The sequence below is a fragment of the Phytophthora parasitica genome, assembly GCF_000247585.1.
Source record: "Phytophthora parasitica INRA-310 unplaced genomic scaffold supercont2.2, whole genome shotgun sequence".
Lineage (NCBI taxonomy): Eukaryota > Oomycota > Peronosporomycetes > Peronosporales > Peronosporaceae > Phytophthora > Phytophthora nicotianae.
In genome coordinates, this window is record NW_008648988.1 from 96,960 (window position 1) to 124,561 (window position 27,602).

The 27,602-nt window shown below is 49.6% G+C and overlaps 8 protein-coding genes across 9 annotated transcripts; 4 read left to right on the top strand and 4 right to left on the bottom strand.

Annotated features, from left to right (window-relative positions):
- Nucleotides 1-232: 232 nt before the first annotated feature.
- Nucleotides 233-1,833, bottom strand: PPTG_02103. Of its 2 annotated transcripts, XM_008893104.1 has the most exons (3): nucleotides 1,278-1,833; nucleotides 898-1,212; nucleotides 233-833 (listed from the first exon to the last, which is right to left on the bottom strand). In XM_008893104.1, the coding sequence occupies exon 1, from the start codon at nucleotides 1,784-1,786 to the stop codon at nucleotides 1,340-1,342; it is 447 nt and encodes a 148-aa protein (XP_008891352.1). In that variant the 5' UTR covers nucleotides 1,787-1,833; the 3' UTR covers nucleotides 233-833; nucleotides 898-1,212; nucleotides 1,278-1,339. The 2 variants fall into 2 exon arrangements, with proteins under 2 accessions (XP_008891352.1, XP_008891351.1); XM_008893103.1 differs by having other exon boundaries at nucleotides 233-1,212.
- Nucleotides 1,834-3,250: 1,417 nt separating this feature from the next.
- Nucleotides 3,251-5,857, top strand: PPTG_02104 (hypothetical protein). The gene has a single exon (XM_008893105.1). The coding sequence runs from the start codon at nucleotides 3,348-3,350 to the stop codon at nucleotides 5,751-5,753; it is 2,406 nt and encodes an 801-aa protein (XP_008891353.1). The 5' UTR covers nucleotides 3,251-3,347; the 3' UTR covers nucleotides 5,754-5,857.
- Nucleotides 5,820-10,813, top strand: PPTG_02105 (hypothetical protein). The gene has a single exon (XM_008893106.1). The coding sequence runs from the start codon at nucleotides 5,918-5,920 to the stop codon at nucleotides 10,667-10,669; it is 4,752 nt and encodes a 1,583-aa protein (XP_008891354.1). The 5' UTR covers nucleotides 5,820-5,917; the 3' UTR covers nucleotides 10,670-10,813.
- Nucleotides 10,814-11,515: 702 nt separating this feature from the next.
- PPTG_02106 (hypothetical protein) lies at nucleotides 11,516-13,989 on the top strand. The gene has a single exon (XM_008893107.1). It carries the CDS (start codon nucleotides 11,557-11,559, stop codon nucleotides 13,777-13,779), a length of 2,223 nt encoding a protein of 740 aa, XP_008891355.1. The 5' UTR covers nucleotides 11,516-11,556; the 3' UTR covers nucleotides 13,780-13,989.
- Nucleotides 13,990-15,641: 1,652 nt separating this feature from the next.
- PPTG_02107 (hypothetical protein) lies at nucleotides 15,642-16,668 on the bottom strand (the record flags this gene model as incomplete). Its single annotated transcript, XM_008893108.1, has 3 exons — nucleotides 15,642-15,955; nucleotides 16,031-16,293; nucleotides 16,390-16,668. 3 exons carry the CDS (start codon nucleotides 16,666-16,668, stop codon nucleotides 15,706-15,708), a joined length of 792 nt encoding a protein of 263 aa, XP_008891356.1. The 3' UTR covers nucleotides 15,642-15,705.
- Nucleotides 16,669-16,824: 156 nt separating this feature from the next.
- PPTG_02108 (hypothetical protein) lies at nucleotides 16,825-21,088 on the bottom strand (the record flags this gene model as incomplete). The annotated part of the gene is made up of 3 exons (XM_008893109.1): nucleotides 16,825-17,324; nucleotides 17,404-17,574; nucleotides 17,633-21,088. 3 exons carry the CDS (start codon nucleotides 21,086-21,088, stop codon nucleotides 17,064-17,066), a joined length of 3,888 nt encoding a protein of 1,295 aa, XP_008891357.1. The 3' UTR covers nucleotides 16,825-17,063.
- A 540-nt stretch (nucleotides 21,089-21,628) lies between these two features.
- PPTG_02109 (hypothetical protein) lies at nucleotides 21,629-23,177 on the top strand. The gene has a single exon (XM_008893110.1). It carries the CDS (start codon nucleotides 21,709-21,711, stop codon nucleotides 22,999-23,001), a length of 1,293 nt encoding a protein of 430 aa, XP_008891358.1. The 5' UTR covers nucleotides 21,629-21,708; the 3' UTR covers nucleotides 23,002-23,177.
- Nucleotides 22,194-27,151, bottom strand: PPTG_02110 (hypothetical protein). Its single transcript, XM_008893111.1, has one exon. It carries the CDS (start codon nucleotides 27,076-27,078, stop codon nucleotides 23,113-23,115), a length of 3,966 nt encoding a protein of 1,321 aa, XP_008891359.1. The 5' UTR covers nucleotides 27,079-27,151; the 3' UTR covers nucleotides 22,194-23,112.
- Between the last annotated feature and the right edge of the window lie 451 nt (nucleotides 27,152-27,602).

Consider the following 27,602-nt stretch of genomic DNA (forward strand, 5'->3'; position numbering starts at 1 on the left):
GGTATGGCAATCGGATGACTGAACGCAATTACTCCATATTGAGACAACATTACTAAATCAATTTGATCCACCATGTAGCTTGTTAATGCAACAATACACCCTGTGGACCATCAAATTTCCGGATATGTTGAATGAAGACACTTTCGAACGCGAGGGGGCTAACGATATCCTAGACTATACGCTTCGCTACGCGGAACAATTAAAGAGCGCGATTAAATGCCACATACCTACGCGTGATTAACATTCTCATCACGTTGATTGACCGGAACATTGATCAGGAATGTACATCAAGACCCCTTCCAGCAAGATGACGCCCAGCACCACAGCTCAGCATTAACCGAAAGTCGAAGAAACGAACAGATAACCGTGAGGAGTGTGCGATTTATTCGATCAGATAAAAATCTAATCGGCGATCGCAATTGTTAACAGCCTTTGATTGGACTTGCTGCGCTGAGGAAGGCATCCTGCTGCAATTGCAGATAAAGTCGAACTTGGTTACCGATGCTGTTCATAACCTGTTGAATACGACTAGCTGATTTCGTTCCACCATTTTTCACTTGTAGTTTGTAGCAAAATCAAATCACCGATGCCTGTGAAGGATCCGATGGCGAAGGATCCATAACTGACCAATATTTGCCTTCAAACTCAAGTCCTTCGATTGGAAGCAGCCACATCATTGAACCGACGATGACGGCTCGATCATTCTCTTTATATTTGCGGAACGCACTTACCGCGTCCACATACAAAGGTACCTGGCTGGTATCTTGCATTAACAGGGATGCTATGCAGCTTATATCGTACTGATCGGCATGTTGCGGGATTCGCGCTCGTGCCTATCAATATAAACACAGATAGAAGTCAGTGGGGATAACTCGCAATCATTATAAGAGTACTTACAAAAGAAAAAACCGTTTCAGCAGCGTTGTTGTCCTTGCTGGAGATAAATCGCCAGAGAAGATCCCCCGCTTCGCATGCTGTGCATGCCAACGGCGTGATCGAGGTCATTTCGAAGCAGTGTCCACTCCCCACAATGTACCCGGTTTGAGTGTGAAACGTCACAGAGATATTTGGGCTCGGCGCCGGCAGAATAAAGTCAGCTTGTGGACGTAGATGCCCTAAATTGCTTGACAATTCAGATAGAATGAAATCGCTAAAATCAGGCTGAAATACCGGCCAATCGACAATTGGTAGTTGCTTGAGAAACTCCAATTCCTGAAATGAAACACCACGTTAGAGTGTATCAAATCCAATCCTTCTTGAACACAGCCAATAAATACCTCATGTGTATCGATTTGTCGAAGTCTCTTTCGAACAGACTGGAAGACCTTGAACTGCCGCCTTAAATGGCTTTCAGTTTTTGGTTCGAGTGTTCCGCCTGTATCCTCTTCTCACACTCGGCTGTCGCTCGATTTTGCCACTCTCTCAGTTCAATGTGATCAGCGCGCGATTTTGTGATCCGGTTTACCGGTTGAGCTTCGCTTGGAGCTTGACGAAAACGCGCCAACTTAGTCGTCAAATACTGTACTTCCAACCGTAGCGCGTGTAACTCAGCCTTCTTGCGACGTTGAATGGCGGTGGAGTAAGGCACCAGGCTGTATTCTCTGCGGGCTGTCGTCCTCTCACTAACGAGCTCTCTTGAACGAGGCGCTTCACCGCCACCACTCTCGACAGCAGTTAACTCAGTGTCGGAATCAACCTGCTTCGCTTCATCGTCGCTGCTGAAATTGCCGTATATGTCGTCTATCAGGTATGGCAGCCATGCTGACAACTCGTCGGAGACTCCCATCGATGACTAGAGTTAGTGTTAGTACGCAGTCAGGAAATTCAGAAGTGAGTTTGTTCCACAGAATGCAACTGTGGGTTTAAGCCTTATTTATAGGCTCCGCTCACGCAAGCATTGCTCACATGATCACAAGCCATCAGAGATCAGTGATCACTGATCACTGATCACTGATCACTCCAAGATGATAAGCTTTGGAATTGTCAGAACTTGTAGCGGCTAGAAACAATACTCATTCTCCTCGACTTCCATGGTACTCGAAGTAACTTTCTATCCTGTCAAAAAAAAAGTAAATTACCGACAAATCGACGGGGAAACGCGAGCTTTCCTACCCTAAACTGAGTCCAATTTGTCCAGTTGTTAATACACTGAGCCTATCTTTCAGCGTTCCGTTTTTGAACTTTATTTTTGGCGAACTTAAGAGTGTATGTCAGGCGACTTTGGAGAGATTATTCTTTTACCGTATTAAAACAGGTTTGATCACCCTCTAATGACATAAAGTGTCGGTGAAAATATTGGAAAGAAAAGGGTAATTTCTGACAGATTCAGATAACCAAATTTATCCACGTCACGTGTAGAAGCTAGAACGTAATCGTTCCAAGTGCATAATACACAGAAGACTGGTTAAATTTAAGGCTGTCGAAGCACATGCAAAGCAAAAGATAATACATATGTGTTGCGCTTCGTGGACTCGCCTTTCCGTACTGCTATATAGAGATAGACGAGACACCACCAGGACACTTGTCATTTAACCTTTGGGGAAATAGTCGATAGCATCAGAAGTGAAAGCAAAAACCTTGCGAGCGGTGATTTCGGACTTTACAGAGCTTTAAGCTACAGCTACAGCTTTCTCCAAATATTGCCTCGGTTAAACCAATTTTCATTGACTGGGAAGGAGCGAGTATCGCCAACCTCACGCTATTAATAAAAGGCATTCTTCACGCGAAGCAATTCAGGGTATCTCAACTAGCTTTCAACAAGAGTGGCTTAAGGTACACTTGCTGTATCTAAACTTTAGATTCTACGACATCTCACAAACCTTTTTGACGAGGCAGGAATGTATAACAACTTTGACAGCAATAAACTCACACCCGATTATAATACTGCATCGATCGTTATGTGAAACCTAATCTTTTTATATACTTTTTAAATAGGCTGGCGCTCACACTTCGACTTACATGTATTACCGTGCAGCGACTATTACGGATATGTTTCGGCTTGGCACATTGGAGGCAATATCAGAGTTTCTCGAAGGCGTCGGCGGTGGCAACGGTCTCTTTGGTATTGTGGTGGAAATTGTAGCTCGGACAGCACCTCAAAGTAATTGACTTCTGAAGAAACGTTGCAATTATCATAATACGGGGGCGGACATTGAAGCGGCTCATTTCAGTTAAAAATTCCGTTATTTCATGTATACACGTTAATTGTTACAACCGATCAACTCTTTAAAATACTATGTATTCGTAATCAGGTCTAATTCCCAGGTCAGTTATAACACTTTTTAATTTTTTTTAACCGAGGAGAACAACACACATCGACTTTCGCAGCTCAGAGCGTACGCAGCAGCATGGCGGACGACGGTCCTGCGGCTTCCCTGCCGTCCCCTGCGGCCTCATCGCCGCAGTCCTCCATCCAGACGCCGCCAGACTCGCCTCGAGACGTCGCAGAATCTGCGGCTTTCACTCCAGCCAACGACTCACTGCACCTGCGACTCAAGACTCTGGACGAGCGTGTGTTCGACGTGGAGGCCGCTTTGTCCATGTCAGTGGCTGATTTCCGGACCAAAGTGGCACTGGCCACGTCCGTTCCAGCGCCGAGACAGAGGCTGATCTACCGCGGCAAGCTGCTTAAGGATGGTGTCGCACTAGCTGCCTATGACCTGCAGGACGGCCACACGGTACACCTGGTGGCCAAGCCCCCGGCCAACACGGCCACAAGCAGCACTACACAGACGACCAATGAGGCCACGCGGCCACGCGAGGTGAACGGATCGGCTTGGAACTTGGCCAATCTGCGCTCGGCTCTCAGACGGACTGGGGCCACGACAACTACGCAGCCGTTACCGATGCTGCGGGAGATTCTGGACGAGATGGCCGAGTCTCCACAGGAGACGGCCGAGGGCATGGGACTTGGTGGCCTGAGTGGCCCGAGACCACAAGAGCAGGCCACGTCGGCCGTCGACTTGGAGCCCATCACACAGGGCATTCTGACCATGCGGACAGTGTTGTCGACTGCGGCTCAGGAGCAGGACGAGCAGGAGGACGAGAGAGTTGAAGAGGACGCGCAGGTGGATCAACCGACAGAGGGTCAGGCAACGACGCGACGTGGCCCCCGACAATTCTTCGTAGGGCAGTGGCTGGACGTTAAGGACACAGTGAATCAGTGGCTTGAGTCCACTGTGATGGCCATCGCCGACGGGAAAGTGCTGATCCATTACCATGGCTGGCCCACTAGATGGGACGAGTGGATCGACGTCGATTCGGATCGCATCGCCGCATTTCGCACTCGTACACTTCACACACAAAACACACAGCGGATGTCGCCTATTCCTACAACGAGAGTGCCCAGTGCACCGCGCGTGGGTGACAACGATGTACGTCGAATGGTGGTAGATGTGCACAATTTGATGCGAGAAATGATGCCACACATTGACCGTCTTGCCGGCCTGTGCGAAGAGGATCTGAGACGAGAGCAGGAGCGCGGCGAAGCCCACAACGAAGTAGAATCAGGCAACATTACTGCCGGTCATTCAGGGCCGGATGAGCCAACAACACTGGAACAGGGCCAGGCTCATGAGAGCGAGGTATCCGAGGTGGCCCACATGGTGGCTCCTCTTTTCGATCGATTCGGACGGTTGTTGATGGACTCAGCTCGATATTTCGACCCCTTGCTGCGTCCAGAGCTGCGAGAAGCCTCACAACGTCAACAAGAGCGACACTCAACGGCCTTACGTCGTGGCCATGGAGGCTCAGCACAACGACAAGCTGCCAGTGTCTCGGCCTCGATGGAAGCTCAGGATAACTCGCTCTCCATTCGTGATCTCATTGCCACGTCTCCAAGCACAGGGAACGAGTCCAACCAGCCGAGACGAAGCATCGATGTACATATCCACGCGATCGTCGCGCCGGCTTCGCTATCGTCTTTGGCGTCATTGACTCGAGGTAACAATGACTCTAACAACAATGAGAACGGCTCTACTCGACGCGTTGAGGCACCATCTACGCCTCCAATCGGACGCTCCTTCGGCTTTGAAGACAATCAAGACGAGGCCGACCATAGTCGCGTCCCTCTATTGGGCGGCTATCGTCATCGCAGTCACTCAAGCGAGTCGACTCAGCAACGACGTGCAGTGGCCCGTGAACTGGACGATTTCTTGTCGGATGATTTCTTCGGAACATCGTTCGGCCATGAAGAGGAAGACAGCGATGATGAGTCTGGTCCTTCTGATGCTGTGCAGTCGACGTATCGTCCTCCGTCGCCGTCCGGTAGAATTTCCTCGCCGAGAACTCCTCAAAGTGAAGGGAGTTCGCAGTTTTCTAGTGGCTCAATCGGCGTGATCCCTGAAGTTGCTGCGGCTGAGGAACGACTGCGAGCTCGAGAAGCTGAACAAGCGGCAAGTCAAAGAAGCGAAGATAATGGTCGAACATCGTCTGCTTCGGCCGCATCTTCTTCGAGTTCGTCGGGGTTTCCTACCTTTCTGGAAGTGATGCGACGTACTCTCAGTGGCGTTCGAAACTTGGTCCACAACGAGGCCAGCAGTCCATCAGAGAGGACTAACAATTCAGTGGAAATGGTGTCGAGTTTCTCGTTGCCTTCCTTGCCGTCGTCGTCGTCGGTTTCCTCTGCGTCGTCGCTGCCCACGCCGCCAGTGTCCCCAGTATTCAATTCCTCGACCGAGAACTCTATGAGCCGTCCTCGTAGTCCGAGTGACAGCAGTATCGACGAGGAACTGGACTTGGACGAAGTGGACTAAAGGCCATTTTATTGTCGTAGTTTTGTGATACGACGCGAAATACTTCGCTGCAAATGGCGGAGTTGTATATTGAATAACGGTTTTTTTTTTTATGGTGTACCAGATTGGTTTTAGCATTCTCGTTTTAGTTCACTCTTGTGTTCTCTCATTGTGGAAACCCAAGCATGACGCGTATGCAAGTTGAGATCCGTCTGGAATCCCCGAAGAAAGCCACAGCAACAGTTGAGCCTCCGCCTTCTTACGAGCTGGCGCAGAGTATGCCTTCAAGAGCAGTGGTATCGCTTTCAGCTTACAGGATGCGGTCGAATTGTACCAGCCTAAGAGATGCAGATCTCGAGTCGTTAGTCGACTTATTTGAATCTGTCGAATGTGAAAATGTTTGTGAAAAGAATAGAGAACAGAATACGGACAAACTACCAGAATGTGCAGTTGGGTTGACACGAAATGAAGCAGAGAATGCTGATAGTGGCGGAAGAAATGGAGATGGAGGCGAAGCTGGTCCGGCAGATTCGAGTGATTTTGGCAAGGAGGATCAAGAACAGCGTTCATTTGGTGACGTTGAAGGCACAGCAAGGAGAAAAGAACGACCAAACGTGATGAGGAGGGAACGAGATCGCCAAAGCTTAATCTACTATGACCAACATACGTACACTGTCATCGCGCGTCTGCGTGCCGTGAACAAGCATTTAAATCACCAATTAGAGCAACAAAATAAATTAATTGTGTCTATGGCCGAAGAGAAGAAGCAGCAGTTGTATCTGATCGAGAGTTTACGGACTGAAGTCCAGATGCACAAGCAGACACTTCGCGCTCTACACCCCTCCACTCCAAAGACACATGAGTCATTATTACCAGTCGTACCAAAACCACCACAAGTTAACTCACGAGACGAGAATGATGAAAACTCAAGAGCAAAACCACCTCATTCCGTTGTTTCTCCGTTTCGACAACCTTCGCGCACTTATCCAAGAAAGAGTCCACGAGTTAGAACAGCTCCAGAATATCAAGGCAGGCCTTGCAGTGGGAGACAGTCTCAGGACTCGCACTTGGAAATGTACATGACCAAACTGGAGAAATATGAAGAAGAACGTAAAGATTTACAGCAGCGTCACGCGCACCAACTAGCCAATTATTCTCACGAACTTTCACGCTTAGAACGACTTTTAGAAAGAGCACACGTGGCAATTCAAGAGAAAGATAACGAGTTGCGGCTCCATCGCACTCGACAACTCTATTGTACCACATCAACACGACCAAGTACCGCATCGACTCCTGTGCGTAGAAGAAATAGTAATTCTGGAATTACTACAACGCCTAACGGAGAAATTTTGCAAGTGAATAATGTTTTTTCGGACGATATTTGGAAAGGATTATTGCCCAGTGATATCACTACGGACATCTCTCGTAAGACGGTCTCTGCCTCCACTTCATCATTACCTTCCATGTCGTTTACTTCTCATGTGGGCCAAGCATTCGAGCAACTTCTTAGTCACCAACTCATGGCTTTACACGACAGTACACTGGATCGAAGTACACGCGATTGGCTTCGGGAAGTGAAGCTCTGTGGCTTGCAAATGTCATCTCTGCATCAGTCTTTCCAAGTCATGGCTCGCTCTCTTCAACGCGTGGCTGAGTGCACGCACATCTATCAACTCGCTGAGAGTTTAACGGAAGAATGTCGTGAATTACTACACGCTGAACAAGTTTTGGTACTGGTAGTTGACAAGTCAGAGCAAGAATTCTGGTGCCGTATGCCGCGTACTGAAAATAACGTAGAGAAAATGGGTACTGTGCGCTCTGCATTGCCACATCTGATCAAAGCACCAAGCTCAAAACGCCCCATTTCAGCGTCAATACCAAGTGGCTTGGCAGCATTCGTGTATCATACAAAGCGAGCATTGCTCCTCCCTGCAGGGCACATGATGAAGCACCAAAACTACTCTACAGCAACCGATAACGCTGATCGTTTGGTGACGCACCCGCACGCCTCGACTCTTCTAATTCCTATATCGCACGACAATCACGTTGTAGCTGTGGTTCAAGTATCAGGTAAACTCGCTCAAGTGCAGGCGTTGGGGCTTTCGATCGCTCTCGAAAAATGCGACGCTTTTACTCCACAAGACCAGGCTTTATTAACGCTATTGTGTCACTTTTCGAGTGGATTATTCCCCAAAGTCGCGTATTTTACCGACGTTGAGAGCAACAAAGTGAACGAAGAAACTTTCATCCAGTTGGCTCCCGAGATTTTCACGTGTCTCCACTTCGACGAACTGGGCAAAGTTGTAATCGAAAACGCGAAAAGTATCTTGGATGCAGACCGTTGTTCCCTTTTCGTTGCTGACAATGCAACTCGCACACTTCACAACTGGCACAGCGATATCAGTGGTGCAGGTGTTAAAGTTTACCAAAGATCAGCGCAAAAAGCAAGTACTGGAATGACAATTCACTTTGGACAAGGGATTGTCGGTTTAGTCGCTGAAACACAAGCGACCATCAACATTCCCGATGCGTACGAGGACCCACGATTTAACTCCGCGTGGGACAAGAAGACGCATTATCGTACTAAAAGTATGTTAACTGTGCCTATTATTTCTAATATTACGATGAATCCTAAATCTAGGACTGAACAGGCTTCAGGGGAGCCTTCAAACGACCAGACTCTGCTCGGTGTGGTCCAAGTCATCAACAAGTCTGGAGGTGCTCCATTCCGTGTAAAAGATGAGTTTTTACTCCAAACGATCTCCAAACTCATCGCTTTGGCTATCGAGAACTCGCAATTATTCCAAAGAAACCAGGAGTTGTGTTGGAATGTGGGCAAGCTGATCGCTGATGGAGATATCGTTGAAGCAATCGTGAGTCTTGGAACTGCTGCGGAACAAATTATTGGCGTTGAAGGTGCTGCTGTCTACGTCGTAGATCCGGATACTAATGAACTCGTGACGTTCCACCACAAACGACGGCATCGCATCACTTTTTCTAGATCAACTTACGCAGGGTCTTTGATGGAGGAAGCGGTGCGTTCGCAACAACTCACGATTGTCAATGACATGACAAAGGCAGGATCATTCAATGCGTTTGTGGATAGTCTCAATGGAGTTTCTGCTCGCAATGTCTTGTTCGCTCCGTTAATGGTAGAAGAAGTGGAAGGGATCATCCCTGGGATGAATAGACTTGTTGAAAATGCCGATAGTGGAGAGTCGGTATCTGTAGATTCTGGACAGATGATGGTGGGATTGTTGCAGCTTGTTAACACCACGAGACGCAAAACACACTTTGACGAACACGATTTGTTCCTGTCGATTGTCCAGAGTCAGAGTTGCAGTGTTCTGGCAGCTATTCTCGAGAAACAGCGAATGTTACGTCAGAAGGAACAAATTGCGCTGTTATTGGATGCGTCAATGTCATTTTTCAAAGAAATGAGTGTCGTCGGCGTCATTAACGCAGTCTACAACGCCTGCGTGAGTATCTTTGATGGCGACACCACTGCTCACCTGTTCGTATGGGAGGAAGGTGGCACTATCCCGGTCGACAAGTTGCACGAACGTCACATGTGGTCGTCTAAGATCGCACCTCAAGCTGCTGCAGCACTCGCTCCGCATAACTCAACTACGAATATTAATCACCAAGGCTCGAGTATGAGTTTTATTCCGTCGCTAGGAGCTCAATCGCGGAAGTTGTCAGTGGTGACAGATCAGACGCTCCGTGCACCTACAACTGAGGGGTTATTTCAACAAGTCCTTATTAAGGGTAGTGCTGTCATCGTAAAGAATTGGATCGAAGAAGAAGACGAAGAAGAAGCAGCTACCAGTCAACACAGCTCTAAATTAACCAGTACAACACGTCGAGAGAGGTCAAAAGTGGATAATTACACGATGAAGGCGACTCGCTCGGACATGCGACTCGGATTTACTCGCCATTCCGTTGTGGCATGTCCAGTTTGGAGCAGCTACGGTCAAGAGATCGTCGGTATCTTGGTATTACTCTTTCCTCGAGACCATCCAGCTGTAGCGGCGGGGTCTAGAAGCGAACAACTCAGTACACTCCCTATTCTAACACGTCAGATTTCTGGTGCGCTTAGCGTATGTCACGACCTCATTACGGTATCTGCACGTGCTCGAAAGATGCAGAATATGCTGGAACTATCTCGACAAGCTCCGAAGGCTGCAGTTTCCCTCACGTTTACGTCTCGAGGCCACCTCGGATCATTCTCTCAACCTGTAAATTTGTGCTCAAGATCGTTCAACTCTCGTGCTCTTAATACAGTCCTGCACCCTATAGCTGCTTCAAAGCTGACAGTCCATTCACTGTATATGGATGACGAAGGTCATCGTTGGGGCTTCCAGATCTCTGGTGCGACTGCGCATGAAATGAGTTGCGATCACTATGTCCAATGGATTGGCAAGCATGTGGCGCTCCCTGTTGGTCGTACTGAAGCGGAAGTGTTCGGGAAACTGCGCATGGACCTACAAGGTGTCTATATACGCAAGGAAAAGATCTCCGGTACCATCGACACCCGTCAACACCAAGTCGATGAAGTCGATTCCTCGGATGAAATTGAATCACTATCGCGATCTTTGCTATTCAAACTCCGCCAGTTGCTGTGGGAGTTTACGGATGCAACGTGGCAAGTGGATGTGACTCGTGCCAGTCACATGTTATTCGGTGAGAAGAGGATGCTGTCGAGATCAGAATTGGAGAGAGAATTGGGAGGTGCAGGTGTTTCGTTGGAAGTTGGTGAATGGGATCAAATTTATGCTTGCTTTGAAGATGACAGCGGTCTAGTAGATGTGGAAACTATGCTAGCAGCGATACGACCACAACTCAAAAGATTCCATGTGATAACGTACGAGCTTGCACCTGTACTAGACACCGTGACCCAGATTGTTGTTAGCGTCCAGATGCTACTTTTTAGTTGATTGTAGAACACTACTCGGGAGAGTGGAATACGAGCTACAGTACCACCAGCCAACGAGACTAAACGACTCGTTTAACGAGGAAGGAGACTCATGTGTATTACTGTAGTGGTAGTAGCTTAAGTTTCAACACGGAGTTGACCACGACGCTGCAGCTATCGAACAGTGAAGCAGAGTAGAGGTACGATTGAAGGCAGTTTTGGCGAATGTCACTGTCTAATGCCTTGGTGCTCATTGCAGGAGCCTGTGCGGCACGGTAAAACTTTGCCGATGTCCGTAGAGTTTTACGCATAGACCCGCACTTCGCTGACGATAATATGCAGCTTGATCATGCTGTAGCCATGTTATGCCTGGAATTGAATCAATTCATGCAGTCCCGCGTCCAGATGTACCACAATGAGGTGACCACTGTTTGCCAATTGTACCGCGCAGAGACTGTGCGCACGAAGAGCAAAGCGCGTGCCTCTGTGGTCTGCACTCCAGTCCTGCCCCGTGCAATCTCATCGTCACGACGCATTGGCCAATGAAGCCCCCACGTCACGCCGCTCTTCGGGCGCTTAATTGTTGCCCCAACGCTCTCTACGTATCCACACACCGTAATGGTTGAGGCGGAGGTGCTCCGTTGTCCCTGTACTGTTTTGGGCTTCCTATTGTTGGGCCAACAATGTTGACCACGCCCGTTTCAACGTCGTCGGCGCATCCCTTTTTTCGTCCACATTGACTTGTAACAACTAATATGAATCAATAATCCTTTCACTTGCATTTAATATTCAACTAACCCTCAAAACGCAGTATCCGTATTTTATCCGGATACACATGCTCCGATCCCCCCACGTGCGTCATTCGCCAAGTGTCCTCGTAGCTCTCAAGTCGACTAGCTAGAAACTTCCATGGCGGAGGCTGCAGCTACCGGCCAGCCCCAAGCGGCGGCCAACACCAAATACTACATGAAGAACGCTGTGTTCTCCATGATCTCGCTGTATCTTGCGCACCAGTTCGCCGGCTACATCTCCAACCGCGAGGATCCCATCGCCTGTGACGTGCACGTGAACGATCACTCGTGGTTCGGCGAGAGGCGCTACGAGTCGCTGCGGTTCTTCGACCCCAAGAAGACCCACCACGAGACGCAGTACGTAGCCATGCGTGACGGCGTCGACCTGGCCGTGGACTCGTATCTGGCCGATTATCTCTGGGAGAAGCAGCAGAAGGTGCCCACTGTGCTCTTCCCCACTCGTCACGGCCGCGGCTACACTCTGGACTTCCCCTTCAACATGTTCACACGCTACGAGCGCAAGTTCACCAACCCTCGCGTTAATGCCTACGTGCAGCGCTTCGTCACTAACGGATACGCTTGGGTCTCGGTGGATGTGCGCGGTACTGGCGCCTCGGCCGGCACGAAAGCGTTCGACTTTGCTGATGCCGAAGTGCAGGATGCCTATGACGTTATCGAGTGGATCACTAAGCAGCCCTGGAGTAATGGAGAGGTCGCTGTCTTCGGGCAGGGACTGGATGGAGTGGGTGCTCTCCTTGCAGCTGCTAGTGGCCACCCTGCTCTTAAGGCGGTCTCAGTGAACAGCGCGCCGGTCGATGTGTTCCAGGACGCGCTGTTCCCTGGCGGTATAAAGAACGATAAGGCTCTGAACGACTGGGCGTCGTTCACAGGCGCTACAGACCGTCAGATCCGCTGGAACAATATCCCGACATTTAAACCCCGACTGATGCTCAAACATTTCGGTGGCCAAGTCTACCGAGTGGACGACGATGACGCTAAATTCGATAACTACATCTACCAGCACACAAAGAACCCGGATTTGGCTCAAGAACTCCAGGACGTGCACTTCCGAGACGACAAACTCGCGTCGATCGGCGTCACTGCCGAGCAACTGGACGCTATTCGCCATCTCGGTGCAATTGCCGCTTCTGGTGTTGCATTGCAGACGTCGGCCGGTTTCTTCGACATGGGTGTGGCTCGCTCTAGTATTTTACTGTTCAAGTACCTGACCAACAGTCTGGATGCTGACACGGCCTCGCTATTGCCGGAGCTGCCCAAAGAGGCCTTGGAGGCCATTGAGAAGGACGCAACTCACCACCGACTCACACTTGGACCGTGGAGTCACGCTGGTGTCGACAACGCCGACCCGTTCGCTCAGTCCAAGCAGAAATGCTTCTACCACTTGGACGAAGTGAGTCGCTTCTTCGACCACCACATGTATGCTAACCGCCGCAAGATCACCAAGATCGAGGACGAACTCCCTGTGCACTACTTCACTATGGCGCACAACCGCTGGAAGGAGGCGAGTTCGTGGCCACCGTCTTATCTGAGTGACGAGACGTTCTACCTTAACGCCAACAAGGAGTTCCAGGCGGAACCAGAGAGTGAACAAAGCGAAGTAACCCACAATGTTACGGTCAAGCCGACATTGGACGCGGTGTCGCGCTGGAACATGCTGGACCACCTCTTTGGTCTGCGTCCCATGTACTACCACGACCGCACGCCTCTGGCTGACCAGTACGCAACGTTCCTTACGTCTGAATTGCCACTGACGGAGATCACGGGGGAGGCCGAACTGCGTCTCTTCTTCTCAGTCGACCAACCCGATGTCAACCTCGTGGCTTATCTTGAAGATGTTGACTACACGGCTCCGTTCCCGAACGAGAACAAACGTCCTGGCGTGACATACATCACTGAGGCGCTGTTGAACCCCGTACACAAGACCATTCGCCCAGATTCGAGTGTTCACTCGTTCAAGCGTGCAGACTCGCGTGAGATCGTCCCTGGTCAAGTATACGAGGCTGTTCTCCGCTTCCAGTCCACTTCGTACGTTGTAAAACGCGACCACCAGATTCGGGTGTCTGTGGGTGTTGCTAGTCCGCCCGATTTCGGCTCGGCTGGCGAGAAAGAGGCCACAAAGCTCACTATCCACTTCGGAGGCGCCTACCCTACCAAACTTACACTTCCGTCGTATACAGGTGTATATAACGCCAATGTGGTGCCTCGCGCTGAAGTGGTGGATGACCTCGAGTCGATCCCGACTGAATCTACCGAGAAACCTTCGGAACAAGACGAAGTGGACGAGTTCGCTGAGGTGCCTGAGGCCAAGGACGAGTTGTAGGCAAACAAGTGGTGACAGGCTAATACTTTGATGCTTATTCACGGAAAGTGAATCGTACTTCGAAGTAAGAAATAACTAGTCGATCTTTAGGATAAAACTCGGTTACTGAACATTGTGCTATGTTTTCGAGGTAGAGTTCGTATTCAAAGTAGTGCCTGTTTCGTTGGCAGAGAACATGTAAAGTGCGTTACTACAGATTGGGAAGCGATTTTTTTTTTTTACCAGTTTCAAGTAGTCCGAGGAATGGCCCGACGTCCACTAAGTGAGCGATTACATTTCCCGGAGAAATATGGACTACCAGGACTTAAAAAAAAACGGTTCTCGTTGACAAAATCGAATCGAGCGAAACTTGAAACCGAATAGACAGTTCGTTCGATTCGGTTTTCTTGGAACAAGATAAACCGAATTGCATGTATTAATACTTGATTTTCTACTATTTGATTAGAAGTGCTTTGAGTACTAATCAAATCGAAAAACATTTTTTTAACAAGGTACAATGTCCACGCCAAGTATGTTTTTCGTGGAGCTTGTAAAGACCCGATACGACCAGCGGCGTCATTTACGCCTTGAAATCCGTGGACGTCGTCAAAGTCAATCCCTTTGTAGCCATATCCTTCAAGAATTGCTGTACCACACAACAATCAAAACTCAGCAAACCGTAGCCAATACAAAAACGCAAAATCTACCGCCCATGTTTTCTACAATACGTTTCTTACATGTTTTAAACCATGAATGGCCATGTTTGTAAAATATAATAAATTACTGATTTTAAATTACTGATTTTTCAGCCACTCAACTTTTGCCGCTCGTCGCCGGAAGCTCGAACCATCCCCCTCGACGACACCGCGCGCTTTCGGTCTTCCCGCCCCCCGAACGGCTCCTGAGAGGTCTAGTTGTGCCCCCCCCCCCCCTCTTCGCCGTAGTGCGTGGCTGCAGGTACGTGCGCATTGTTGACTGTTTCCGCCCAGATAAGGTCGCTAACTCGGTGGTTCTTTGGGTTCGTTTGCATTTGTATAGTTTTCGCCTCGTGGTGAATTACTCCGGTGTTTCCTGTGGCATCTTCTTTCGTCTATTCGGTGCGTAGCAAGTCTATTCATTCGTGGTTATGTGAGTTTGCTGCTACAGCGTGAGTTGCTATGCGTATTAACGTGCAGGTAATATTTTCTCGTGAAGGACATCATCTAACGGGCCCGCTCACGTGTCGAGCCGTATCTGCATCGTGGTGGATGGGCCCAAGCAAACTGTGTACTGATACGACAGTACAAACAAGCGCGCAAACCACAACCTACTTGCTGAGCTAGCAGACGAGTTGGTGAAGAAGAGTCTCCCCCAAGGATACAGTATCACCCCCATTCATAGCCCGATCCAGAAGGATGGATACAACTGCGGATTATTCATCTGCTTGTATTTCTGGCGCCGATTCTGGAAGGAAGCAGGCAGTGATTACACGGAGACCGGGTTGGTGCGCCGTCGATGGGATGTTATGCATTTGATCGTGGAGTTTAGCGACGGCAGCAAGGAGAAGGAGACTGTAGCTGCGTAGGCACAACTTCTAAGGAGAAGGAGACTGTAGCTGCGTAGGCACAACTTCTAAGGTTTACCATGATTCACATGCTTTTTACATGTTTTTAGGTGCGCGCCATGTTTTCATATTTTTCTTGCTTTCATGCTTCGACAACTTTCTCACATGGAGACAGGAAGTATGACAAATGGTAAGTATATTTATGCCATTTAGCAGTGGCATGCCTTCCCGACAATACGAGTCCCCTGTCATTCTTCAATTTTCATGCCATTCGGCCAACATGATTGCACATGCCTCAACATACCGCAAACATGCCGGAGATAAATTTCATAGATTTCGTAATTTATTTTGGCAAAACATGGACAAAACATGGAATACATACTTAACGCCCATGTTTTGGATACCTAACCCTTATAGAAAACATGGGCGGTAGCACCCGCCATACAAAAATGATAAACGAGAGTAATTACCTCAGCCTCAAATCCAGCCACCGGCGACGAGCAATCCGTCAGGATAACCAGATCACTCAGTCTTTCAACCGGCCAATTGGTCACGAGGTCGCGGACAGTGAAGTTCACGCAATGAGACAGCGCCTCACCCACGATGACGAGCTTACCCGTACGTTGCAGGGACTTGATCAGAGAAATGTTCAAACTGCAAACCAGTTTAGTAAGAAATGAGATAAAAAAAAATACTTTCATCGTCGACGGATCATAGGGGAGTTCATACTCCGCCTTCAAAGCAGAGTAGTGCTCAGTAAACGGATTGCTGCCTTTCATCACATATTGGATCGGCTTCAGCGACTGCTTCGACCACTCAAGAGCAGACTCGAGCACGTCAGGAACGATGTTGTGGCCCGGTGATCCGATAAGGCAGTGCTCCGGCCAGATTGTTAGTGAAAACTTGCCGCTAGCCTCCAGTGACTGATCGTACGTCAACACGTAGTCGTTCAAACTCGAGTCTCGTGGCTTCCAGACGCCATCCGTGATATTCTGCGCGAAGATCGTCGTGAATGGACTCGGAGACTCCCAACCTCATTCTCCCAGAATATCCCGTGTGCAGCGTTGGTGGGAGTCCATAGTCAAAACGACTTGTGATAACTCGGATGTGTGATTCGAGATGAACGCAGCAATGCGAGCAGCATCTTCCTTGGCAGAGTCAATGGCGAGGGATCCTCCTGGATGGAAACTCACTTGCTGGTCGATCACGAGGATGCCGAGTCCACCTTGAGGGATTTCATTCGCCAAGCGAGCAGCCCTCTCGACGTCGCTCTCGATCACAGAACTGCAGTCGTCGACCTTTGCTGCCATAGTAGATAACAGCAACGCAGCGCAGGAAGCAATCCAACCAAGTTTGAAGTGGAGCATGGTGCTTGAGCGTTGAAGTGTTGAGGAACCGGAAGTTTGGAAAGTGAGTCTTCAAACAGCAAACGATGTTGTCGGCCCAGTACGTCTTGGAACACATTGGTACACGCTAATGCCTATGTGTTTCTCTGAACATGATGCCCATCGATGCTGAACCAACAGGATGATATTTGTATCGCTCTGTTAACAAATATCTTGAAGTGCTTTATTGTTTCACGTGTCAACTTAAGTGAGTTTCGAATCGTTTGGTGGGTACTTGAGTATGTTTCAATTGGTCGGCATGTGCCTCCTGAATGGTTTCCGGCTGACAACCGCAGGGTGACCAATAGCAACGAAACGTCGGCAGAATACAATAAATATTCCACAGGTTGGTAAAGTGAAACTGTTCTTCGCGATCCTTAGAGGAAAAGTCTTGAACCGCATAACACACGATCCCGAAGCGCGAGTCTTTCAGCATCTCGCTGAGTTTCGTCCGTCCCCTCCATTGGGTAACTTTGGTAACGCAAGCAAACCGTGCCATGGTGTTTCACACTGTCTGGGCCCACCGCGTCAGGTCGACCCCATCCAGGTGGTGGGAGTACAGAGAAACCCTCCGTCGTTTGATCACTGCCAGCAGAAGCGATGTTTGGGCGATATGAAGCGTTCTGCCAGCTAGAAGTCTGCAGTAATATATATATATATATATATATATATATAAGTATGTTGAATAGTAAAAAAAAAAAAAGGATAAGCACGTACTCCTTCTTGTAATGCGAGCTGTGCTAGTATTTGTACGAGTTCGCGTTCATCGTAAATACTCAAATCCAGTGGCGGATATTGTCGTTCTGGCAGTACTGGATCTAAAATATTTAGCCACCCAAGCCGCTTAACACATTCTTCTTGATCTTCAATCGACAGACCGTCATATATCTTCACGAAGAACAACCGTTAATTACCTCAAAATCCGTAAGATTTAATGTTTTCTTACCTGGATAAAATTCTCAATATCAACAATGCGAGAGAAAATTAGACAAGCTGCTCGAGCACGAGCTCTGACTGCGTTCGGGAATGCCGATACCAAGTCTTGTGCTTGGGCGCAGGTAAGCCATCGATCAGCCACCAGAATCTCCAATAGTTGTAATTTCTGATGTAAATTCTCCAATGTATTCGTAAGTCGATCCATCGTTTCTCCAGCGATACTTCTTCTCTTGTTTTTATTCCGCTTCTCAGTAACGCGATGAGTCTTTACAAACCTCTTCAAAAGCTCCCAACGCAGTATAGCCTGTGTCCTCTTCTTATCGTTAGACATAGCTAAGTCTTGTTCCTGGTCACGGTGGTCTTCACATAGAGCAGATATATCACTCTCGCCCGGCGGTTGTACCAATACAGCAGCCAATTGTTCAAATCTGCGTTGACTAAGAGGTTTCGTGCCTCGTGGAGGCCGAGTTGTACTCACGTAATAAAAACAAAGTTTCGAAGATGGAAGCAAAGAGCGTTCTACCGGTCCTAGCAGCTTGTTGAGGATGTAGGAACTAGAGAGTAATACCGGTTCACCGTCTAACGTAGCCCATCTGAAGTTCTCCCAATTGCCACTTTGTGACGTATCTCCACGTCCAGATCGCCAACGACTGAACTGCTTTTCCTCTTGAGCAATCAGTGCTAATCTACGTAAAGCCACTTGATGATCCTCGCGATTGAGATCAAAAGAATAGGTGTTGGTGAGAGATCCTACCAGTACACTATACAGCTGAGGTCCGATCCAACGACGCAATGCAAGACGCTCAAGCCATTGGTTGTGAATATCCACGATACGAGTCACCAGACTAGCCGCTTCACGGTGATCAATAATCTGGGGCAACAGCTTCGCAAGGGCGACCAGTCTCCTACCCGGTCGGACGGTGGACGAAGCTACCCCTTGTCGAGTAAGAAGCTGCTCTCCTTGTACTGCAGATAAAAACAACCCGGATTCGGCGAGAACGCTATGTAAAAATTCCGTTTGTTCTGTTATATTTCGGCTGATACTTGACGCATTGACAAGGAATCTCGATAGCATATTATCTGGCATCAACAAAGAGTCTGATGGCGGGTAAATTTCGCTTGAACTTCCACCGGTATTGCTATCAACTCCACCACTATGAGCAAAATCAGCGGTGAGTTGACCAACGTTCGGAATCTGCCAGCTCGCTCCAGAACCAACTTCACACGGTTCAAGTCTTGTCAACTTGGCTTCCTCGTTTTCTTTATTTTTCTGTGCATCTTGGACTGTAAACACCTCGGAAGTCATAAATTCAAGGAACTCGAAAGCATCGATTTCCCCTGAACCATCCAGATCGTACTTAGAAATCATTCGAGCAATATCATCATTGACTTCGAGTTCTTCTGTCACACCCAGTAGTTGAAATACACGTCGAAGCTCTTCTGTATCCAACGAACCCGAATTATCCGAATCAACAAATGCAAACCCAACTCGTGCGAATAAATCGCCAAATTCACGTTTGTGAAAAGAACCACTTTTGTCATAATCGTATTTTTCCAGTAAACCCACGAGTTGTTCATCACATACATCAATCCCACAGCTACGTAATGCGTCCCCAAGCTCATTAAACTCCACAGAGCCCGATCCATCTTCATCAAGTCGCTGAAACAACAATGCCACTGGATTCAGGGATTTCCCACTGCTAGTGGTATCGATTGTCTCCATCGAAGCTGAGGAAGGAATGATACGTCGTTTAACCATTTCGAGCTTTGTCACTTGTCCTCTCTGTGTCAACGCGTTATACTCGAGTTTTGTAAAGTGGAAACGTGCAGGATGTGACACTGCAAGTCGCAATAATTCGTGCGCGACCATGTGCTCGTAGGCGTCACTGAGGTCCAATACGTAGCTGCCTGCTGGGTCCACCGGGTTAAATACATGCAATTGCTCATCTCCTGTAGCTGCTGACATCTTTGGGGCCGAAACGTTTAAGCTACAATCCAACAGGGACAGTTGACATACAGTTGACGCTTCTCCCGTGTTTGGTCGTGGCGCACAACTGGCATGCATAAGAGCTTTACCACCCTGAGCTCCAAGCGGATTTCCGTCTAAAGTCAGCATCGACAACGATGAATTCACGGCTAAACCACTGGCTAGACCCACAGCTCCTCGAGAAGTGATGCCGTTGTAACTTAACGTCAGTTTCTTTAACCGAGCGCCTGCGCGTAAAGCGTGAGCTAGAGACAACGCTCCTTTATCCCCCAACGCGTTGTAACTCAAATCAAGCTCTCGTAATTGATAGTTCAACGGTAATGCAGCAGCGATGAAGCCACATCCAACTGCACGCAGTTGATTCCATGATAAATCCAAGTGCTGGAGTGTCAGATTGGCTGTGAGCATGCTACCGAGGGCCTGTCCCCCAGTCAAGAGCTTTGTAGGCTTTGCTTCCTCTTCTTCCTCGTTTTCATCAAAGGAATCCCCTCCTGTACCAGTAAGCACTTGTAACCCTATCTGGTTTCCACGGAGCAAAAGCCGATCAATAGATTTGTTGTATTCCAAAGCTTTCGCTAGTCGTGCACACTCGTGATCACTCAGCGAGACTTCATTCAACGCCAACATACGCAACGTACTCAAGTTAGAGCGTATATACCCCCGAAGGATGTTTGCTGCATCGACGCCGATCGGATTCGACGATATGTCCAGGGACGTTAAGTGCGGTTTGTTCTCCAGTGCTCGCAATAAGCAGCTAATCCCTGCATCGGTCAATCGGTTGTCACACACATTAATACACTCGACAAGAGGCAATTCTGGTAAACACGCAGCAAATCGCACGATAAAGTTGTCTCCTAGACCCTGGTGACTGAGGTCGAAGGTCCGTTGGTTATGTTCCTTCCTTAGTAGAAGCGTCGGGGCTGTTTGACTCCCTGCAAGACTCGCACCAAGGAAGAGCGTACGTGGTGAACGCGGTACAGACGATACCAAGTCCGTTTCGCCTCCGACAGATATCTGCGCTTGTTCTAACGTCGGTAGCGATCGTCGCATTCCCGTCGAGCGTCTTCGACCAGTTACAGTTGAGTTACTTCGTATTGAACCTCGGTGATGATGCTCATGTGTGTCACGATCAACAAAGAGGTGAGGCTTGCTGTGCAGCTCCCTGTACATTAAATAGTACGAGGTGCGTGCATCCGGTCCAAAATACTTCAGTTTTGTGTTGGAACCACCGACTTCTATGTCCATTTCGGACTCCCCTTTCTTCAAACCTTCTCGAGCATCCGCCGCATCTTGTGCTGCGATTTCAGACAACATCCGTGGGTCATCCAAAGGTGCAAATACGAATGTGTGACGTTGTAGTGGAGATGACTCATTGATGACGTTCAACGCTTCAACCCGACGAGGTTTCTGTTCTTTGCGTTGTTGTCTGTGCTCTTCCAGCATCTTTTCCACTTGGTCGAAGGATTCCTCGACCGTCATCGGATACAAACCATTCCCTGCTTTCAACTGCGTCTTCAGACGTACAGGAGATGGATACGGAACTGGTAGCGCGGTATTTGTCGATTGCGCCGTTAATATAGGAAGTTTAATCGGCGATGCTAATGGAGCTAAAGTGGAAGGTACCGCTGGTGGTCTTGTAGCGTGTTTAGAAGTGCGAAATGATGGACTAACAGAATTATCGAGCATGCCTTTGTCCCAACTCATACGACCAAGAAACCGCGTTGGAGACTGCGATCCCGATGTGGAGCCATTCTTTAACAGCGTAGTTAGTGAAGATACCCTAGAAAAATGGTCAATATAGTGACGTACGTGGTGCGGAACTGGCGGTAACTGAGTGTCAACAATTCGCTTCGACATGATGGGGTAAACGGAGGCCGAGGGCCAAAATAGGTTTAGCTATGTTGAAGTGACGTGGTAGAGTGTAGCCATGTGTCTCAGTAGAGTACTTGGTGTAAAGTGGTGTGGTCTACATAACCGCTCCACCAGCCAGCCATTCAGCCACGCACTTGTCTCTTTTCTCCCTCTTCGACGTCATATCCCGTCCTGCCCCCAGCAGCTCAGCATACAGCGTACAGGTGCTTCACTACACACAGCAGAAAATGGTGCGCGGCAAGAAGATCGGACTTGGTGAGTTCCTGGGTGACCAGGCGGCGTCTTACATCCCGGAGGCGGCGCTTCCTTCGGGCCCGCGTGCTCGCGCTGACGACGATGATGGAAACTACCGTGGCGGCCGTGGCGGCGACCGCTTCGGCGGCGATCGCTACGAGCGCGAGCCGTCGCGCAGCGAACAGTCAGACCAGTGGCGTGGAGACCGCGGTGGCCGTGGCGGTGGCTTCGGAGACCGCGGTGGCCGTGGCGGTGGCTTCGGAGACCGCGGTGGAGACCGATTCGGCCGCGGAGACGACAGCGGCAACTGGCGTGGCGGCGGCGACCGCTTTGGCGGCCCTTCCCGGTACGACCGTCCGTCGCGCGACGAGTTCCAGGCTGAGGAGCGTCCGGCCCACATGCGTCTGAACCTGGCGCGACGCGGCGAGGGCCCGAACTCCAGCGGCGACGTGCGTAACAGCAGCGGAGGCGACAAGTGGTCGAGCGCGTTCGGCGGCGGCAGCCGCTTCGGAGACCGTGGCAGCGACCGGTTCGGCCGTGACGACCGATTCGAGGGCCGCGCGGGCGGCCGCTTCGGCCGTGGCGGAGACGAGGGTCTGTCGTCCGGTATGTTGAACTTGCGCGTGAGCGGCCGACAGGAACAGACGCCGGCCGAGCCCGAGGTGTTGGACAAGAAGGCGCGTGCCCAGCAGAAGCGTGAGGAACGTAAGAAAAAAGCCGAGGAGGAGCGTCTGGCAGCTGAAGAGGCCAAGCGCGTGGCCGCTGAAGAGAAGAAGAAGGCCGAGGAGGCCGCGGCCAAGAAGGCGGAGGTCGACCGGGAGACGATGAAAAAGGTGCTGGCCAGCGGCAAGAAGGGTGAGGAATTGGCTGAGGTGGCCAAGGAAATCTTCAAGAAGAACGGCCGACCCAGCGGCGCTGTGGTCTTCGAGGCCGTCACGGCCGCCGCTGAAGACGTGGCCAAGTCCAGCGCCAACTGGATCGCCCTGCCTGCGTACGGTGAGCTGCTGAAATTCGCCATGGAAGACTCGGACAAGAAGGACCAGATGGAGGCTCTGTACGCTCTGCAGGTCTTCTTGAACAAGTACGACTTCCCTAAGGGTCTGATCGAGAAGTGCTTCATGGCGCTCTACAGTTTGGACATCATTGACGAAACTGGTTTCTTCGAGTACAAGTACGACGTGGATGGAGACGTGCCTGGGCGCATGAAGGCTATTATCCAGACGTCCACGTGGCTCACGTGGCTTGAGACGCCTGAGGAGGAGAGCGACGAGGAGGACGACGAATAGATTTCATGAACGTTTGTTTTGAGAAGGGTAACTTACGGCCATCTGTCTGTTAAGATACAACTTTGAATGAATAAGTGCATCGACCATACCAACATCTGTCATAAAAATTTCTCACGAATCGCGCGCTGTGACCGACGTCACCATGTCTTGGATCGTCGACATGGGCGGTCGATAAATTTCAGGAAGTAATTTTCGCTGCAAGGAATTGAACGAGTACTTGTAGCGACCAACATTCTTCTTGGCGACGTGGATGCGAACGCCGAACTCTCGCATCATATTAGCGACCTCTTTGACCTCTTCCAGCGGTCCGTACTCGGTAGAACTCCCCGATTCGATCTCTTGTAGCACATGTCGTTTCCTTTGAACAAGAAGACGAGCTTGCTCCAGTGTCGTGCTCATGGCTGTTCGATCTTTCCCTGACTTGCAGTACGTTACTCGGCCACCGTTTAAACTACGCACCGCATCGGCAGCATGGAGTAAAATACACGTATTTTTCGACGCCGAGTTCTCGCTCTCCACACTGACGCGTAAATTACGCAAGATCTCATCAGGATGTGAGCCAACACTCACTTCGGACATACCAATGCCGCAAATCTCAGTGAAGCGGTTGTAGTACTCCGATATAGTGCGGAAGCTCGTGCTGTTGATCTTACGCTGGATAGAGACGCCCGAGTGGCCCACCATGTTGGCCAAGCTCTGCATTTCGTTGATTCCTTGCGTAAATAACACCGACGTGACACTGATCAATTCTCCACTTTTCAAACTCTCAGGGAGCAGTGCGAATTGAGCTGGAGGCACCGGGATTTTGATGATATAACCTACTTCTTCTTTCTTCTCAACCACCACTTCCATGTCTGCTCCCTCGCAGATCTTGAAGGAGAATGTCTCTAAGCATTTGATCGCCACCCAAGCGTCCGAAATCATGTAAAGCTCCTTCCCATGCGACGAGATGAGACTCTCCCATCCGATCAAGAACCCGACCTTGGCCATTTGATTTAACACCTTGTCATTTCGCTCTTGAAGACACAAGTCTAACTCCGCCATGAAGCAGGTCACAAGGCTGCTCACAGACTGCGAGACCGCTACACTCTTGCGTAGATAATAGTCCGAACGCAGCATTTCCAGACGACACACCATTCGTACAGCGTAGTTAATAGACGTTGTCGGGTCCACTCCTTCTTCCGACTCGACACGAAGCGACGGATATTTGGCATACACAGCGGTCTTCTCGTCGCTGTTTTTTTGGTCAAGTTGCCGCGAGCTCTTCTTCTTCACAAACCGATTCTTTGACAGTGCCTTCGCTCGAGCCGCCGAAGCCCTACGAGCCATCATAGAGTACTTGGAGGCTTTCTTCTTCGGCGCAGGCTCCACTGCAGTCGTGGAAGCAGCTGCAGTTGGACTCGTTTGACCACTAGAGGCAGGCGTGTCAGTGTCATCTTCACCCTCTGCTTCGTTCTCATCTTCCAGCGGCGGATAGAAAAAGTCGGAGGAATCTTCTGGAATGAAGCAGTTGCTATCACTTACCGGACTTCCTACCAATCGAGGTGTACTCTTTTCCAATGCTGTTTGATAGTTCTGCATTTCCAACTCCATTTCACGCAGACCACAGTCACTTAGTCCCATTGCATGTGCTGTCGGAGCACCACAAGTTACTGTTGCATGGGTCTCCGGGATCATCGCACGCTCTTGCATCGACAACGATTGAAGCGAAACAGGTGCGCCAAAGTGCGCGTCGCTATCATCCAAGCCAAGCAAATCTTCCGTTGATGCTTGTGTATTTATTGACGGATGCGATACAGACTGAGACCCAAAATGCCGGAAAATACGGAAGTACGAGACGTGCAGATTCGTCGGGATTCCTTGAATGTCTGCACGCTTCTTGTGTAGACTAGACTTGAACGTTTTCTTCTCCTCAACCAAATGTTCTGTCAGTCGAATCATATCTGTAACTTCTGTGATCTGCTTGCGAATATGTAGCACATGAGGATACAAAAAGTTTAGAGGAATCTCGCTTTCAAGGACACCATCACTCGGAGGTGGCGAACAGTCTGCAGCTCTTCTGTATCGTCTTGGGAGAGTTGAAGAAGGCTCCAACGCGTGACCAGTGAGGAGGTCATCGCTCGCTGGTTCAAGTGGATTAGCGAGCAAAATATTAACGCGAAGTTGAATCTGGCCCAAAATTTCATCAGTCGACGGTGAACGCACATCAAACCAGTCTACAAGCGTGAGAGAAGTCACGATTTGGTGCGACTTGGACTCGTGGTTCCCGTCCCCGTTGCCTTCGGTACCATCGTCATCATCAAACACAGTTTTTTCTTCTACTACCATGGCATCGCGTACACTCTGCAGCGGGATCATGACTTCCCCAATCAAGTCGTTCTCGACTCCACTCATGTAGCCATAATGCTCATTGAATACTTGGAAGCGTAACCAACCAGCAAGAGGCTGATCAACCAGACTGGGTCTATAAAATACAAACTGCTTCAGTGCGTTTACAGGAGATACAACCACGCGGCTCTTCAACACTCGCGATGCGTGATACTTAGTATTGGGTTTTCCATGAGGACATTTAGTGCCGGCATTTTTGTTCGTTGACCAAACGGGATTCGTCGAATCATACTCAGTGTTGGTCTTTCCCACAGTATACTCGTGATTTCCGACCACACCATCTTCAAACTTTACCACAACGAAAGGATGGACACTACTGCTTGTTTCGACTCCCGCTTCAGCTGTGTCAGGGTCATTGCTGCTAAACGACGACGATGAAGCATTACTACCACCCCATTTACCAGCCTTTATCCGGTTCACAAACCCTCCTCGCCCGCCCACCATACTCCCCATCGAAAAGCCTGACGTACGCGATGATCGTACATCCAACTCACTCGTCATCTCCGTCTCAGCACTTGCTGCACCATTAACACTCGATTTCGTCTTCAAATCACGTCCACACACTACCTGCACGCGGAAAACGTCATGCCCAAAGTTAAGCGCCTCTGCGTCGTTATCAAAGTAGCGATTCTTCTTGCGGTTGTAATTATAGCGCAACTTCCACTCATCGTACATTTGCAGCAACTCGTACTGACACACTCGAAGTAATTGCAACGGGATCTTGACACTAAAATCCACCTCAGCGGCCTCTTCAACCGCCAATTTCGCGTTCGCGGCCTGCATTTCTGCATGTTCCTCCTTCATCAACGGGTAGAACATAAAGCTCCTAAACAAATTATGCTGCGCTTTGAACAACGGGTGTTCCTGCGGTTGAATATTGGCAAACTGCAGCTCCACAGTCGCTCCATCCAGCACCGTTGAGTGCACCGGCAGCGTCATCTTCTGCTTGTAATTGCCGCTGGTAGCCACTGTATACATCTCCTGGAAAGACGTCAATGCGTATCCGAACACTTGGCTGTTCTTGTTGGAGGATGTGCCTTCGTCCGGGATCATCACCATAATCTGCACATGTCGGTCGTACTCTGCCGGGTTCTTGCAGCGGACACTGAAGCCCACTGAGAACTTGGGGTTGCGACTTTTATGTCGTTCACTCCAGTAGCTCTCACTGTCTAGTAGTCCGTCGGCGGGAAGTGCCGCTTTGTCCGAGAATCCTGTCCCCAATTCCCCGAAATTGTCCATCTCGAGCGTCAGGCCACCGCTGCTGGGAGCAGATGGAGGCGTAACTGTCTGCTGTGTTGGGATGTCTGCACCAAAGCCGAAGATCGGTGTCTCCCGCGCAATACGCACCTCGACGTTGACCTCGGTTGGGGGCTTGGCACGAGGAGACTTGGTGTTGTTTATGGCCGTGGCGTTGCTCAGCATATTGAAGGCACCACGCACCAGCGTCTGTGCTGAGCGCGCGGGAGACACAAGCGAGTTGCCATCCACGCTGCGACAAGAGACGAAGAAGTGGAGGACCTTGCGGTCCTGCTCGACGTCGCTTGGAGAGATCTCAACGGGGGAGATCGGTGCGACCAGCGGGAAAGACTCGACGCTGTCAGCTGAGGATACGGACGCTGGTGCGGCGGGGATCACGATAGCTGGCTCATCGTCGAATACCATTAGGTTGGGACTCTGCGGCGCTGCCATGTTGCCCCACTTCGGAACGGAGTGAACGTCGTGTTCACACTCGAAGATAGCTGCTTGAACGGACGTGATGTGGTGCACACGAATAATGATGTCATGTTTTGGACGATGTTACTATCATTTTCATAAACGTAAACAGACATGAACTGACACGATACTGTACTAGCTGTAACTTCAAGCAGTTGTTTTCTTTGGGATGGGGAAATTTAAAGTAAATGACGGCCTCAAATTAAATGACGAACAGCGCCATCAATTTCTCTAAATTTATGGACTTTGCGACTCAACCGTTTTTCGCGTTTGGCATGGTTCCGGTGTCAATCCGGTTCAACACCGAAAACGCACAAAATTGTCAAAGATGATCAAAGATGACAATATCCAATAAAATATACGTCAAATGTCATTACTCCAGCATTAATGTTGAAATTACCAAATAAAAATATGCATATCTCCTCCTAGTTCTCGTTCTCAGCAGGCTCGCCTTGCTGAATACCAATTGCCTTGTACAAATAGCGCAGTCGCAGGTATGG